The 14,678-nt window shown below is 44.7% G+C and overlaps 1 protein-coding gene across 1 annotated transcript in view; it reads right to left on the reverse strand.

Moving 5' to 3' along the window:
* The window catches only part of LOC111270822 (cell adhesion molecule Dscam1), a 157,022-nt gene that overhangs the window by 32,748 nt on the left and 109,596 nt on the right, over positions 1–14,678 (reverse strand). The window contains exon 12 of the mRNA XM_022851250.2: positions 13,644–13,763. Within this exon, the coding sequence (XP_022706985.2) occupies positions 13,644–13,763 (120 nt within the window). The remainder of the gene's footprint in view (positions 1–13,643; positions 13,764–14,678) is intronic.

The raw sequence follows: 14,678 nt of genomic DNA on the forward strand, positions 1-14,678 counted from the left end.
CTTTGTCTGTGTTAGTCCAAATGTATATCTGGTGGTTCATCGATATTTTTGCGACTGGTACATAAAACCCAGAATGTCCCTAGGTTTTCAGGCGTTTGCTGTTGGTAACCGTAAATTAACTGGTAAAACTTTCCATGTACAACAAGAATTGTACAACCTTAGAGGCAGACTGTTTTGCACTCTTGGTTTCATTTCTGCAACCTTTTTGGCAATCAGTTGACCTAAATAATCGGCCCGACTAACCACGGAGTCTCTCTGAGCTTCTTTTCAAGTTTTCCTTTTTATGTTTCAATTAAAAAACAAGTTGGTAACATATAACTCGAGGGGAGATCTGAAATATGACGCTTCGTTTAAGCCGTTCATAGTCAAACTTTCAACGTACAATTTTTAATGGGTACACTCGCGAAATTTAATATGACCTGTTAAGCTTTTGTCGGTTAGTGTCAATGGTGACCCAGCAACAAAGTAAATAAATTGTGCTACGTCTTAGTAATTCATACCATGAGAGAAACAATTACTCAGTTAATCTACATAATTCTGTATTGCGTTAACAGCTTACTGTGATATTCCTATATATTTTTCGACAAAATCCGTGCTCCTTCACATTCAACCATCCGCTATAACTTAGAACTCTATTAGGTCTATAAAACAGTCAGTTGTACTGATTTCAGCCCTTGAAGTTCCCCTAGCATGTAAACCAAGTCCTAACCTTGCTCATATATCATAAGGGAATATGAGATCAACGACTTTATAAGGTATCTGCTTTAACAGCAAGTCAGCGATTCACATTTTGTATATATAGATTGATGAGCTTCTAGAATAACGCAGTTAACAACAGGAGGCTGCAATAGCAATGCACGTAGATAGCCGTGCACCCCCCACCAGTAAGGGGCTCGCTCAGGAATTAAATTCCTTCTACTTCGTTCGCGGTATTATGATGGCCTTTGCTTTCTGGCCTTTGCTTTCTGGCCTTTTTCTGCTGTTTAATGCCCAGAGATGTTGCCTGTGGCGAGCTCGCCATAGCACCGTTATACCGTTTCCAAATTGTTATAGAACATTTTGCGGCAGTTCATCCGCAGGGTAGGGTTGCTTTGCAGGTACCAGAGGCAAGAACTAAGGGCAGTAGCAGCCAGGTCAAACGACCTTTTCGGAAGGCTTCTTTAGGCTCATCACACAGCAAGTCGTTTTGCGTCGTACTAAGGGCTCGAGAGTTCGTCAGTGTTGGATCAGCTAAGGTGAATTGGAGAGGATCGGTTTGGAAAACTAGTTCCCTAAGGGCACGGGAGATACGAGGCCAAAGTGGAACACACACCACTAAAAACAGTCGCACTGCCACTGAAAACGGCTGGATAGAAACGACTGGAAATGATCCACTTGTAGTGTCGCAGTAGTCCTAAAATGACGCAGTGGTCCTTGATCGTCGGGTCAAGCACACCACAGAATCAGCTACGTCCATCGCCAATGCTGTGCGATGATAGGAGTTCGTCCTGCGACTTTGAGTTGACCGGAAATCGGCAACGAGCCATCCGCAAGTTGTTGCAAGCGCGCACAAATTGCCCGAGGCATAATTTGGCCAGAAGTACGTTATACCTGAACAATAAGTATTGAACGAAAACACAAAGTTTTACAAGCGTAGTTATCGACATTCGTAGTGAGCTGCTGCAACCACAAATGGGCCAGCAAAAAGGACGGCTGACGATTTATAACGCGAATAAAACCTATGACAGGTATACGATTCCTGCGGATCACGCTATGGCTTGTTCAGCAAGATGGTCTTTCAACAATGCAAGATCATCAGTATAGGTAACAATCGCAACTTTGTTAAAGAAAAAATTAATTTCTTCAAAAATTTCTTCCTGGAATGTCTTTATACTCACTCAACCCGCATGACATGAGTCTGAGATTTTGTATAACAAGGACTACTTCTCTTTGGTGAGATACGTTAGGTACATTCCCGCAGTCAGTTTACGTCCTGCTATTATCATTGGGGCCTGGTACTAGCACCACTTGCAAACTTTGATCTTTTCAGTTATGCAGAGATTCAAATGCTAACACCTGCTATCTTGGACAAATCTGAAGTCTCAGCTACGTTTATAGTCAGTGTTGTACTGCAATGTACCGAGCGTTGGTATCGCCGTTTGTCCGCTTTATTTTACACACATATCGACCGAATTGTTGGTAAGCAACTGGCAGATGCTTTACGGTGGGATTACGATTTGCTGGTTGGAATGACAAACAATTGGCATAATGGTTCAGCGGAAGCAATATTGGGTCACACATTTTCAGGAACGTCCTAAACCTATGTTACGCTATCGTTCGTCACCACATACTTCATCATACGTTTATAATTCGCTATAATGCTATCATAATTTTCGATTTATATTAACATCCTGTGCCATATCTGTTTACAATAGTAGCAGTTATCCGTAACCGATACGCTTCAAACGGACCACATGCTGTATAACGGTCATAACGCGGTCTAACCGCTATTCCGGACTAAAACTTGAAACGTTCGATTTTCTCCATAGGCTTTACATGCATATGCGCGCTTGATACTCAACTTTGACAAAATGACGGAAACAATTTATTTGTTCTATTATACACCAGTATTACATCGAATTGCGAGTACAATACATATTCCGACGTACGAACCCAGGTACTCTCGAGTGGAGAAAGCAGCGCATGTAGAGTCAAAATACGTTATATTTATACGTTAATATAAATAAACAAAGGAAAATTCTCTATACGAGATTTTATTTCAAAAATGGTAGTAGCGAATGAATTATCCGGTTCAGATTTTTCATCCGTTCCAGTCATATCTTCATTCAACCTACTTAGTCGCTTTCTGCCGTTTGTCGCTACGGTCTTCGTCATTCGTGTGCGTGGAGGATGTCTTTTAACAGCCTTAACGGCCGTTAAGGCAGGCGGATTATCGAGAGGCTCTTGCGTTGACGGGGTTTTGTTAGAGGCGCTCTTTCTTATTTCTTTTCTTCTTTCTGCTCCTGCCCCTCAAATGCTTCGCGCATCCATCTCTTCAACACCGCGTCAGAGAGCTCACAGCATGATGCTCCTAATCTCTCTCAATTGCTCATAACTAAGAGCAATTGATCGCTCTATCGCCCGCTTCAGCGTGAGCGTTCGTAGCAACGTTTTGCCGCCATGCCATTTTTTGACTTGACGACAGACAGGGTGGTGCAATCCTCATACGCTATGGCTCGTCTCGCGTTTTTTCATCTTCAGGCGCTTTTTGTGTTCCTCGCGCCTTACCTTATCATAGCTAACAGTGGCACCACTCCGATCACCACCGCCGCTATAGGAGCGAACCTTGGGTTAGTAACATTTGCTCACTCTAAGCTCATATTTCTCTCTTTCGCTATTTCTCTCTTGATTCAGTGTGAAAAAACAGACCGTTATTCGTATGATGGCGATCTGGCGTCGCCAACGATAGTTCGGCTTCGGCGGATCTTTGTCCCAGCTCACTTGAACTCGGAGAGTGCAACTAGAATCGACTGTGACGCTTTCAACGATGAGCCATGAAGAATCACGGAAATACGGTGCGACTCACTAATGCCTTCTACGCTCATACCTCAAGCGGTGGGGATACTCACACCGGTGTTCTATCGCTCAGTTCCGTCCCGTGTCGAAACCGTTTCGTACTTAGCTAGGCAGTCACATTTAGGTATCGAAGTAGTAGTATGTATATATATCGATGGCTGCTGTGAAGCTCAAGATCGACCGACCGCCGTCGCCTTACTCCCACCCACTTTGGGAAGTTGGGGTTGCTGACAACCTCAACTTGCTTGTCCCTGCTCGATTCTTCTCTTCAGTCAACCGTTTAACTAAGACTTAAGCCCTATGAGGCTTCGTCCACGCAATGAAAGCAGTCAGCTTGAAAGAATATAGCTGTCTAACTGACGGCTTCCTTTTTCCGGAATAGATATTTTGTGGGTGAGACTTGGCACCAGAGCCAGCCCATCGACGATGCTATTGCTGATGGAGGGACCAAGAGGAATCAAACAACATAAATATCGCTGCCAGCCTTGTCGCGTCAGCCGAATCAAAGAAGGGCATCAACTACAACCAAAAAATGAGATGGCTGTTTAGCTGCCGCAAGCGCATCGGTACCCGTACAGTCATCTGAACGGTGTAGCTATTTGCGATCAATGTGACCATTGGTGGCATTACGAGATGATTGGCCAACCAGAGAGAAATGAAGGATTCGTTATGATAACCAGGCGAGAAGGCGTTCTTCAGGCGGGTAGCTAACTGGGTTGTCGATCATCTTTCCCGAAAAAACCAGATAACAACCACGTCTTCTCAGTGCAGGTGCTCGTCTTGTTGGCTGGGTCGTGGGCAGAGATTTTCAATGGCCCTCTTTCCGCTTGGCGTTTACCTCCTCTGCTGACTTAAGCTATCCTGACCACTCCAGTTAATAATTTTGGGGAAGGTTTTGGCCTGCGGAGAAGGCTCGGGAGCGTTAGCGTAAGTGCCAGATATTTAACCAGCCATTATGGGTATTATAATATTATGTTGTAGTATACGGCAGTGATCATGAAGGAGCCGGTGACGAGAGCTACAGTCACATCGAGAAAGATGATCTTTCCTTATATAGGGTATATTGCAAAAAACGTATACGAGAGTTAGAGATGCATCGTTACCACCGAGATAAACCGCATTCGTTCCTTGTATCGATTTTTTAGTGCTAGTTCCGCCTTTTCAGCGGGGCTTTCCCGCTCGATGAGGCCTACGTCGCATACGGGGTAGTAGAACCAACAGCACCAGCGTGGACGAAACCAGATGGGGAATAGTGCCCCGGGAAATGAAATAGGAGCCAAGCATTGCAGTATCTAACCGCGTACAGGGCTTAACGCTTACATCGAAACCAGGCACCTCTTGCGCAGGAGATAAGGAGTAAGAAAGCCCCAACAGTATAACGGAGTACCATATACATCAGACGGATACATTATATATTAAAGATTCTTGTACGGCAACAACTATCTTAGCACCGTGTGCTAAGCAAAAAGGGGTAATGCAGGGCGCTGAATGCATAGAACAAACTTGAACGGAGCAATGAGGACCTTCCTGTGCCGATGTCGTCACAGGAATCTTCTCAGGCAGGAGTAAGCAGACATCGCTTTAACTTCCTGGTGCTGTGCAGTTTGCGCGTTCCTTTAAGGTCTCGAGGGTTCCTCTGACCAGATGTATGTACGCCACTCATGCACTTAAAATCCAGCGAGTAAGCAAAGAAGAAACTGTTGGGAATGTCAGTTGCATTATTCTGCATGCCTGGCTCCATGTTCAAGATGTGTCGCATTTCACCCGAGAGGAGCTATAGAGATCTTCGATTTCGATCACTAGAGGTTCCTCCAACGGTAGAGCGAAACGAAGAATCGGGATTCTGGGTAAAAAAGATTAGAGAAGAGCCTTCGTTTGGGGTGCGGTAATCGCATTTCTTCGCAATCCAAACGTCCTTTGGTTGACTATCGGTGCATCGGGCGAGTCATCTGCGGACCCGAAAACGTTATGTGATAGCACGAACCAATAGAGGCCCATTAATCACCCCAATGGCTAATTCGCTACTCAGAAGCACGAGAAGCGCACCCGTTCGCACGTCACCTGGGTTGCATAGGGGCTTACTATGCCCGGTACGCCACCATGAGTGAAAGCTGTGTTGCTTGTCCTAAGCCCTGCTGAGTCCTCTAGTGAGCACGGCAGTGAGATACTAGATAAATGGAAATAAGTACCTAACATAGCCACGAAACCACGTGCAATCATCTTCACAGATACTGGGACCTGAGGCCAAACGCTGCAGTGGACGAAGCTGTTCTTTGGTATGCTGTAATAAAAATAACGCTTGTGCGACACGTAACGTCAGCTATAAGGTCTCCTTATAATAATAATCCTGTCGATATATAATTATTACTGATTCCTTTCGCGGTTCCATGTACTATTATTCAATTCTTTGCATCTTTGTAAATGTGTCTAACTTTTTCCCAACTTCTTAACCCTTAACTTCCATTTCGTTCACGTCTCAGACGTGGCAATGGCATCTATATAACTTCTGGAAATAAGTTTATTTCAGCGTTTATGAATGTAACCACAGAAAACTTAAAATCTTAATTAATTAATAACTTTAATCACAGGAAAAGCCACCCTAATAACATCATTTTTATTTCTTATATACGTATATAACACATGCATACTTTAAGATGTCAAGTTAGTCATAATATGCCACATGAACTTCCTTACAAAGGGACTTTCATACGAATCTACTCTGTGCGATTACTCACGTACCGTCTCCGGTATCTGCTGCGAAGTATAGCTAAACTGTTTCAGTACGAGTGCCGATGCTAAATCTTGTTGTTTACGCCAGCGATTTTATTAACAGCAGAAGAGCGTTCAAGCTAAACGCAGTAGATGTTTAGGTCATCGTCTCAGCGTAAATGTGTCTGACTGTTTGGTTCGGCAGCTGGCACTCCGATGTGACACGATTGTCTTGGGGATCTTTGGTTAAGCACAATATGGGAAATTGGGCGCAAATGAAAATTTCACCCCAAAACGAGATCCTTCCCCTATCGACGAATTAGACTACTGATTTTCTGCAGAAAGCAGAATCGAAGGTCCCTTGAGCTTGTTTTTTTGGGCACGCGCTTTCCAGAACTGGTTCATCTTACTATATCCGCTGGCTTGTAAAGTGTAATATGCTCGAGAAGACAACTAGAAATATAACGTCTTAACGTCGACCAAGCGATGACTGAATCGTAACTATTTGGTTGATCAGATTTGTCAGAAATCTGAGTGTATTCACTAACAAGACGAATTTTAGCAACATGTAAGGACTCGGAATTCAGACGAACCTTACTTGCTTGTTTAAAGTAGTCCTTTGCTGGGATGCTTTTAAATTAGTAAACTTGTTTACCATAGATGAGTGCACAATACAACTTAGCGACAGGGACTTGAATAGAATAATGTGGAAAAGTAAGTTCTCACTCTAGGTCATTCAACGGTAGGTGAGATCTAGGTATTTGTGGCCCTGTGACTAAAATTTCGATGAAAGGAGCTTCCCTTCGAATCTTTATTCGGGTTTATTGGGCGGATTTATAAATTATGTAACAGAATCTCACCTAGTATGTTCAATTATTGATGAACAAGACAAGCCAGTCTGCATAGACCCTGCACGAATAACTTAGTCAAACCGCAGTTTGCTCATAGTGAAACCTCAATAGAAATCCGCATCGAAATTATTAAACTTAAAGCTAGAAAATTCAGTATACAACAGGTTTAAGCTCATGTAATTTTTGCTTCTGTATATTAAAGACGCCACTTGGTATACAGCATATGTAGACTGATGACTCAGACAAGTTATCTGCTATATAGAGAAGAAGCTAGATATGCTAAGTATATAATTATTGAATTATAACTCCCAAAATACTGGCGCAAATAAGAAAATGAAATAGTTCAAATATTTTGGCTAAATATTGAAAATAATTATTTTAAAGTAAAGCAGTTATTTTCAAAGCTCTTACTTAAAGGTTATTGAAGTTTAAAAACGAGCAACTTAGTTCGGAATTTTTCGAATAAGACGTTCAGCACGTTTTTTATGCCTTTTAAGTAAAGTATGTATTGAAAATAGCTCGACGCGTCACTGAATCAATATGTACAAATATATACATGCAGCAGCGTATCGCTCAGCAGTAGTCACACGGCAGGTGTGCATAAGGACAATTGCCGACGAGCCACCTCTAGTAGGTTCGGTAAGGGATATTTCTGAATTGGTGGTGGGTCCGACTTCAGGCGATTCCGACCAGAGGGTATCAGCACACTCACGGTTCTGCCAGTGATGGCTGCGTACATCTATGAGACGAGATAAAGAGCTGTCTGTTTAAAAACAGTAAAGTTCTTCGACCAAACGGCAGTGTGCACTGGTTTGCAGTTAAATAACGCACCTTAAACACAACTGTTCTGAGATCAACATACATCTAATAGCAGGGCGTGCGAGGTGAACAAGATCGATCGACAAGATGGACATACATCACTTCAAGACGTTCTTAATAACAGTACGTGTATAAAAGGAGCGCCGAGTGAAGACCATTCGCTACCACCACCTTTCACGTAGAGCACAAGCACCGCTGTTTTAAAACTCGGCAAGTATAGATTGAAGTTTGCTGTTCAGACTCCGATCGGCTGGTTTGTATCTACAGTTTAGCTCACTTTTCTCAATCTGCGAGGGCATGTAGTATAGATTCGAAGGGCACTGGAACCGGGCGATTTGCAGTGCACTCCGCCATTTCCTAGAAAATAGAGACATCTGATCGAGACGCAATACAGGACAGCGAAAAGACCGTGGGACTTTGAGGCTACCGTAGCCAAAAAGAACCCATCACCGAGCAAATAGGTGTATTATTCAACATTCCCAAAGTGCAGTCAAGAACTAAACCAGCCAGCGTCGTTCCAGCCACTAGAGCTTTGCTATACTTTGAACCTTCACCATTTTGTGTTCTAACTGCCGTCACAGCTATTGTACGACTACACCTTGCGATTGTGGCAAGCGGAATAGGCTCTTTTGGGTCCCTCTGCCTTACCGGTGTGAGGCGACCTTCGGCTAGAGCTGAGGGGCTCGATCGTTGCAGGAAGGTTGTTTTCGAGGAACAATGACTGGTTTTCGGATTTTCGTTTGTAAGAAACGTAACGCGGTAGGAGCACAGATCTTTGCAAGAAGAAACTTAAAAAATAAATGTACGGCTTTTCTAGTGGAGACGCCGGCATCACCTCTGTCGGTAGGGTCTGCCTTTAAATTGAGTTCGTACAGCTTTGCCGTTAGCCTATCCTTTCTGTGGTCGTTTTCCCTCTACTCCTTCTCACTCTTTTATCTTCGCTTCTATCGAAGGCCGAGTAATGGCGGAAGTCTATAGTCACTAGTTCCGCGATGCACGACGCTGTCGACTCTAGTGGCGCCGCGGTATGTCGGATAGGCCGCTATGTACAATACGTCATAACACAGAAAGAGGGCAACACGCAAAATATCGATACAGTAGTTTCAAAGAAAAAAGGCCACGAGAGACCGAAGGAAGGAAGGAAGGAGCTGTGAAAGGAAGACAGAAAACTTGATCGATTGGTGGCTCAGACAAACCGACACTCAAAACTTGCGTGGCCACGGTCACCGCTCCCACAGCAAACGAATCCATGCAACGGGCGGCAGTCTGTCGGTAACTTGGGAACACTTCATTATTAAACATGCCTCGTTTCTGCAGCCCTTGAACATTTCTTCCCGGCCTTTTCATAGAATCGTGTTTATCCAATGAAATAAAGCAAATCGGCACCGACAACCCTGTTCTATCATCCACGCGATCGGTGGTTTAAACGTGGATGGCCGAGACGTCGTTGGCAGCAATGACAGGTGCCGTAGTTGTCGCTGGGAGCTCTCATAATGCTGAAAAGGACAGCTCCAGCGGAGCCAGAGCACTGCAAAAGTCTCTCTCTTCAAAACACGCTGCTTTTAAACCCTTTCTAGTGAAACTCATGAAGCTCCGTTGAATGTGTCTACCCTCATTTTTCCTTTTCACTTTTCTCTGAAATAGCCTCATCTGCAACAAAGGTATAGAAGCTTATAGCGGCATGCGGTGTATAAGCAAGGGATGGAAAGACCGCATGCAAGATGTTTATCAGGAACGAGAATTATGTTAGGGGCTTTGGGAAATGGTAAGCAAAATTGTTATGGGACTAATATGAGATGGGACAGGGGTAAAGAGGAGGAGGCACATAGGAGGGTCAGCCTGAAAGAATAGAGCTGGAGAAAAGTAGCTATAAATGGGTAATAAGGGATTTCAACTGGAGAGTTTTAAACCCGTCGGCTGGTTCCGTTGGCACGCTCCCAAACGCTCGCTCATCAGCAGCACTAGCTCGTCGATGCGAAGAGCTGGTTGTATGGCTGTAGTATTTGAGGTGGTTGGAAGGGGATGCGGCAATGCAATATGGTCCCAGCTGGCACAGTCGGAATATATCGGCACAGAAATAGAGCGCGTGGGAATACCGGTCAGATTAGCAACGACTAACGGTCAGATGGGCTATAGGCTAGGATAAGCGACCAACAGTTCTGTTTGGCTGGCGCTTTTTGAAAACGTGTACCATCACAGCATATATCAGACCCGAATGTATGCACTGCAGGACATGCATCAGGGCAGGTATGGGTTCTCAAAACAGAATGCAAGCCAGTTTGCTAGTTCATTTTAGAGATCGAACTACCCCTCTAAACATTTGCCGGTACAGCTACGTGTCCACAATAAGCTTAGGCACTGCTAACATCTTCAACACATTTTCTTCCAATATCGATCCAATGCTGTAGAGCTATTTCTTTGACTCTTCGTGTTTGTAACTCTAAATCCAATCAGAGTTTATATGAAAAACGGTAACAACAACTGGCAAAGCAGCTAAATTAAGGCCCAATATGCCTGACTCTCGGGACGCCATAATTTTAACTTAAGGATGCTCGAGCGGCGTGATTTGGAGCTGTTCCTCCCAGCATTGTTTTCAGTGAGGATGTTTTACCCATCCACGTGGTTAATTTGAGTTTCTATTTGAAACGAGTGGCTTCGACGCCTTAGGTAGTGTGATGGCTGTCGCTGTCAGAGAACGCCTAGTGATGAGAATAGATTGTAGTGAGGTCACGCAGAAAGATACGGGTATGCACTGCGCCCTATGTGGGGGCCCGATACAATCTGCAGAGACAGGAAAACCTTAACAGCATTTTCGGTTGCTAAAAACCTTGTCTAATTAAGTAAGGGTAAAACGTTGCATTCAAATCTAGTATACGACCTTGCATATTACGTGTTTGTATCTAATCAGTATCAGCCATGCTAATCGCGCCGTATTCACCAACATTAGGCATAATCGTCTGCTATATTTTCGTCAAAAATTCCTGCCAGATAGAGACACTAACACAGAGACAAGGGTCGGTGTCCCTTTTTCTTTTATGCAGACAAAGAAACATGGCCTATGTCCAGAGGCAATATGGTTTGCGTGAGCAGACGCGATTCGTCTATAGACAACGTGGCATCACCCGAATCAGGGAGCCCAACTGCTTTCCTATCCAACGAGACAACACTTTGACCGATGCCTATTTGGTTGGCTGGCCCTGTTCTGAACAGGCTAGACTCTTGGCAATGACTACTTCCTACATAATTTGAATAGCCTATAGCAAGTAGCTGAACGTACGCGGTCTGCTCCACATCACGCTTCTGAGATAGGAAGTGAACACTAACAAGAAGTCCCTTCTCCAAAAACCCTGCTACAATTTTTGCGGACGAAAAGAAAATAGATTCTGGTAATAATACATTACAGACAGATGTTTGCTCTACTGATCGCCGCTAACCTAAACTTGTATTGGTTGATCTGTCAGGAAAAGTTTGCATGACGGCTTGCCTCACAAAACTAGGTGATAGTGGAACACCGGTTGTACAGGCGAAAAGGAAACTGCATAGGTCGACTGCTGCTACTACTGCATCCGACTTTGCCATCCCAACAGACAAGCTAGTGAAAGTTCTAGCCCAAACCCTTCAAACGTTACTGGAGCTGCTCACCGTGCCGGACTCAGATAGCACCTGAGGTCTGCCGTATCGTCAACAGATAACTGAATGTGGAGGAGTGCGGCGGATCCGATCCGGAGGTGAATATTGAGGGGACCTAACCCGAGCAGTAACTCCAACAAATAGCTGGGTTTCGCGCATTCAAAACCCCCGAAAGTGCTATTTCGAATGGTTTTTCCGTAGAGAAATAATTTATCGAGGCCATCAGGCCCTCCCATGGTCGATCTCATCCTCTCAGGGTCTCGTCTCTGATCCTTAGTCCGACTCCTTTACATCTCATACACTCGGCTACCTTGAACTATTAGACTGACTCGAGTCACTCCCAAGACTGCCTTTCCTCAAACGTATTTCTTTTCGGAGGAAGGTTAGGATGCAAAGTGATCGACTTACACACTCATATACTGCTGCATCCATAAGCTGAATTTCGTAAATCATTTTTACAAAGCACACGGCAACAGCATCATCATCCAGCACCCGTGTTACTAGCGGGCAGCAATTTCTGATGATGGGCAAATGTTCTCAGTAGGAAGATGTTCTCTTCGTAGGTTAACAATCGCTTTGTGGAAAAGAATGAAATCGACGGAGTATTAAGAGGAAGTGCATTAACTCTTCTAGCCGTTCGTTAGTCCATTGAAATGCGAAAGGGGTGTCGCTGGACACTGGAGAGCGATGGCATCGTCAGCACTGGGGCTGAAGTTCACTGCAAAGGGTTACCTATGTTCGAAACTCATCAACGAATTGTCCGTAAACAAAAACCCACGCAGAACTGTTGAACTAGTAGTACTTTCCTTTCCGGCTGCTCCTGCGTTAGAACTTCTTGTGAATCGCGATCCGCCGCCATAGCCGAAGCTGTAGCTGAAGGTTCGTTCGGTAAACAGAATTTAATGGAGTGTTCCTCCTTTTGGCAAACGTTCGGGAGAGACTGAATCTGAAATAACTATGTGGAGTAAAAGAGAATGGGAACCGACGCTGGACGATAGCTAGACTGAAACGAACGTAGGGGAAGGCAGTTTTCGCTAGACCTCCAATCAAGAGCATTTTACTCGCTTGCGCCCGTTAGCTCACTGGTTACCCAGTGGTAGCAGCACTAGTGTGCTAGCGAAGTGGCCAGAGCACCGGACGTCGGCGTTCAAACACTTTATGTTATTTCGTCCGACGACTGCCTTCGCTGTACTCCATGCCCGACACTTTGCCTGTCTATTTGTTCCCTAATCGATGAGACTGATCACCATGACAGCACCGGCAGAAGTAGCAACACCCGCAGTCTCGTGGCTGAGTTGGCTGCTACTATCGACCCGGACTTTGCCGGGGTTGGTCGCCGCCACTGCTACCTTCAAAAAGTGGACGATTGAATTCACGGAAAAGTAAAGGACACTACGCTGGGAGCTTGAAAGACTACCTACTGTCGAAATGATCCGAAGAGATGAGCGCATACCTCTCTAGCAAAGGGCCTTCAAGGCTTGTAGCAGACGATGAGGGTAAAAACCTCGGTAGTGTTTGAGACAACAACAGTACCCTTCGTCACATTGTTTTACACTGGTTTCTGCGGAATGAACGTTATGAGAGCAATTAACACGCACACACACGTTAAAAGAAGGTAGGGTGATATAAAAAAGACGTAAACGCGGGGCGCAAGAACTATCACAGAACAAGTACTGTTCCATGCAACTCGCCATGTCTGTGACATGGATCGAAACCAAACGCAAGCTAAAATGATAGTATGTACATGGCTATGGCCTCCCGTAGATATTCAGATTTTTCGGTAGTTTGTGTAGCTGAAAAAACACGAATTTTTCGGCAGTATTTCATTGTATGTGGAGTTCCGATCGAGTGGAATCATATAAATATTTTTGCGTTTTTTATTTTTATATGAAGTATTTTCTAAAAGACAAATATATATTCTTGGCTAAAAAAGCTAGTTTATAAAAGGTCTACCTAAGCAATTTTGTGCAGGATCTTTGCATAAATGTGTTATAACAAAAGAAGGTATTGTATATTGCACACACAGTCAAACAATTTCAATTCTGTTTCGCTTGCTGCTATTGCATTCATTACACAGACCTTTGGCATACTTCCAGCGGACAACGGGGTCTGGTTCACCCTCCGCCTGGCAGTCGAATGTAATCGAAGTGGACATAATGGCTGACATGTCACGCGGAGCTATCTTCCACCGGGGAGGAGCTGCAAATCAAGAAACAGCAATATTTTAATAGGAGAACGTTGCGCGCTAATATAGGAACACTCACATATACACACACACGCTTATAAGCAGCTGGACTACAAGACGGGCAGAACACACGCCTCGCTCATCTGAGGTAGTGTAGGCCCATATGTGTTTAGAGGGTGTCATCAAGGTCGATCGATCCGTGTAAGAGCGGTTGCTGCTTCGCCACCAACGCCATATGTCCGCGCAACGCGGCCGCATTCGACAGGTAGCTCGAGCCCCCGAGCAATACACTCAACCTGCAGATCACATTGGAATGAGTTAGTTATTTAGAGGTGCGCAATGCATTACACGCTGGCCATGAAGCCACAAACCTTGCATTTCCTTCCGATCGGCCAAATGGACGGTCAAGATGCGGTTTAGACGTTGAAGTGTACACAGGACAACCCCACTCGTCGGGGGCAATACGTCTTGGAAAACCCCGTTACTAGAATGGCATGAGAGCCGTTCAACATAGAAAAACCGTTCCTAAACAGCGAAGAGAGGGGTTCATTGGGTACAATGTTATTGTAAACGTTCCTCGGTGTCTTGTTGTTTGTCCACCAAACAAGCGCCTTAGTTGGCCGCCTTTACCTTTGGGTCTGGCAAACACAAACTCGTCAGGTTACAATTCCAACAACGCGTAACTTCGCCAATCGCTCCTGGGTTGCTCGGCCACTCCACGATTTGCTCGGTCTCGGCCATTTTGCAGAACGGACCGACTACTACGTTAACTATCGCGTCGACTATGACAAAAAGAGCCCGACCGATTTGACTCATTTCTGATAGTTTTGCTCGCAGGTTCGCGATATATTTTCCGTAATTTACGGCAAATACCTTAGTTGCTTCGGTGTCTACGAAGCCTACTGTTAAAGAGACATGTCTATGATACT

Source organism: Varroa jacobsoni, unplaced genomic scaffold (genome assembly GCF_002532875.2).
Source record: "Varroa jacobsoni isolate VJ856 unplaced genomic scaffold, vjacob_1.0 contig00129, whole genome shotgun sequence".
NCBI lineage: Eukaryota > Metazoa > Arthropoda > Arachnida > Mesostigmata > Varroidae > Varroa > Varroa jacobsoni.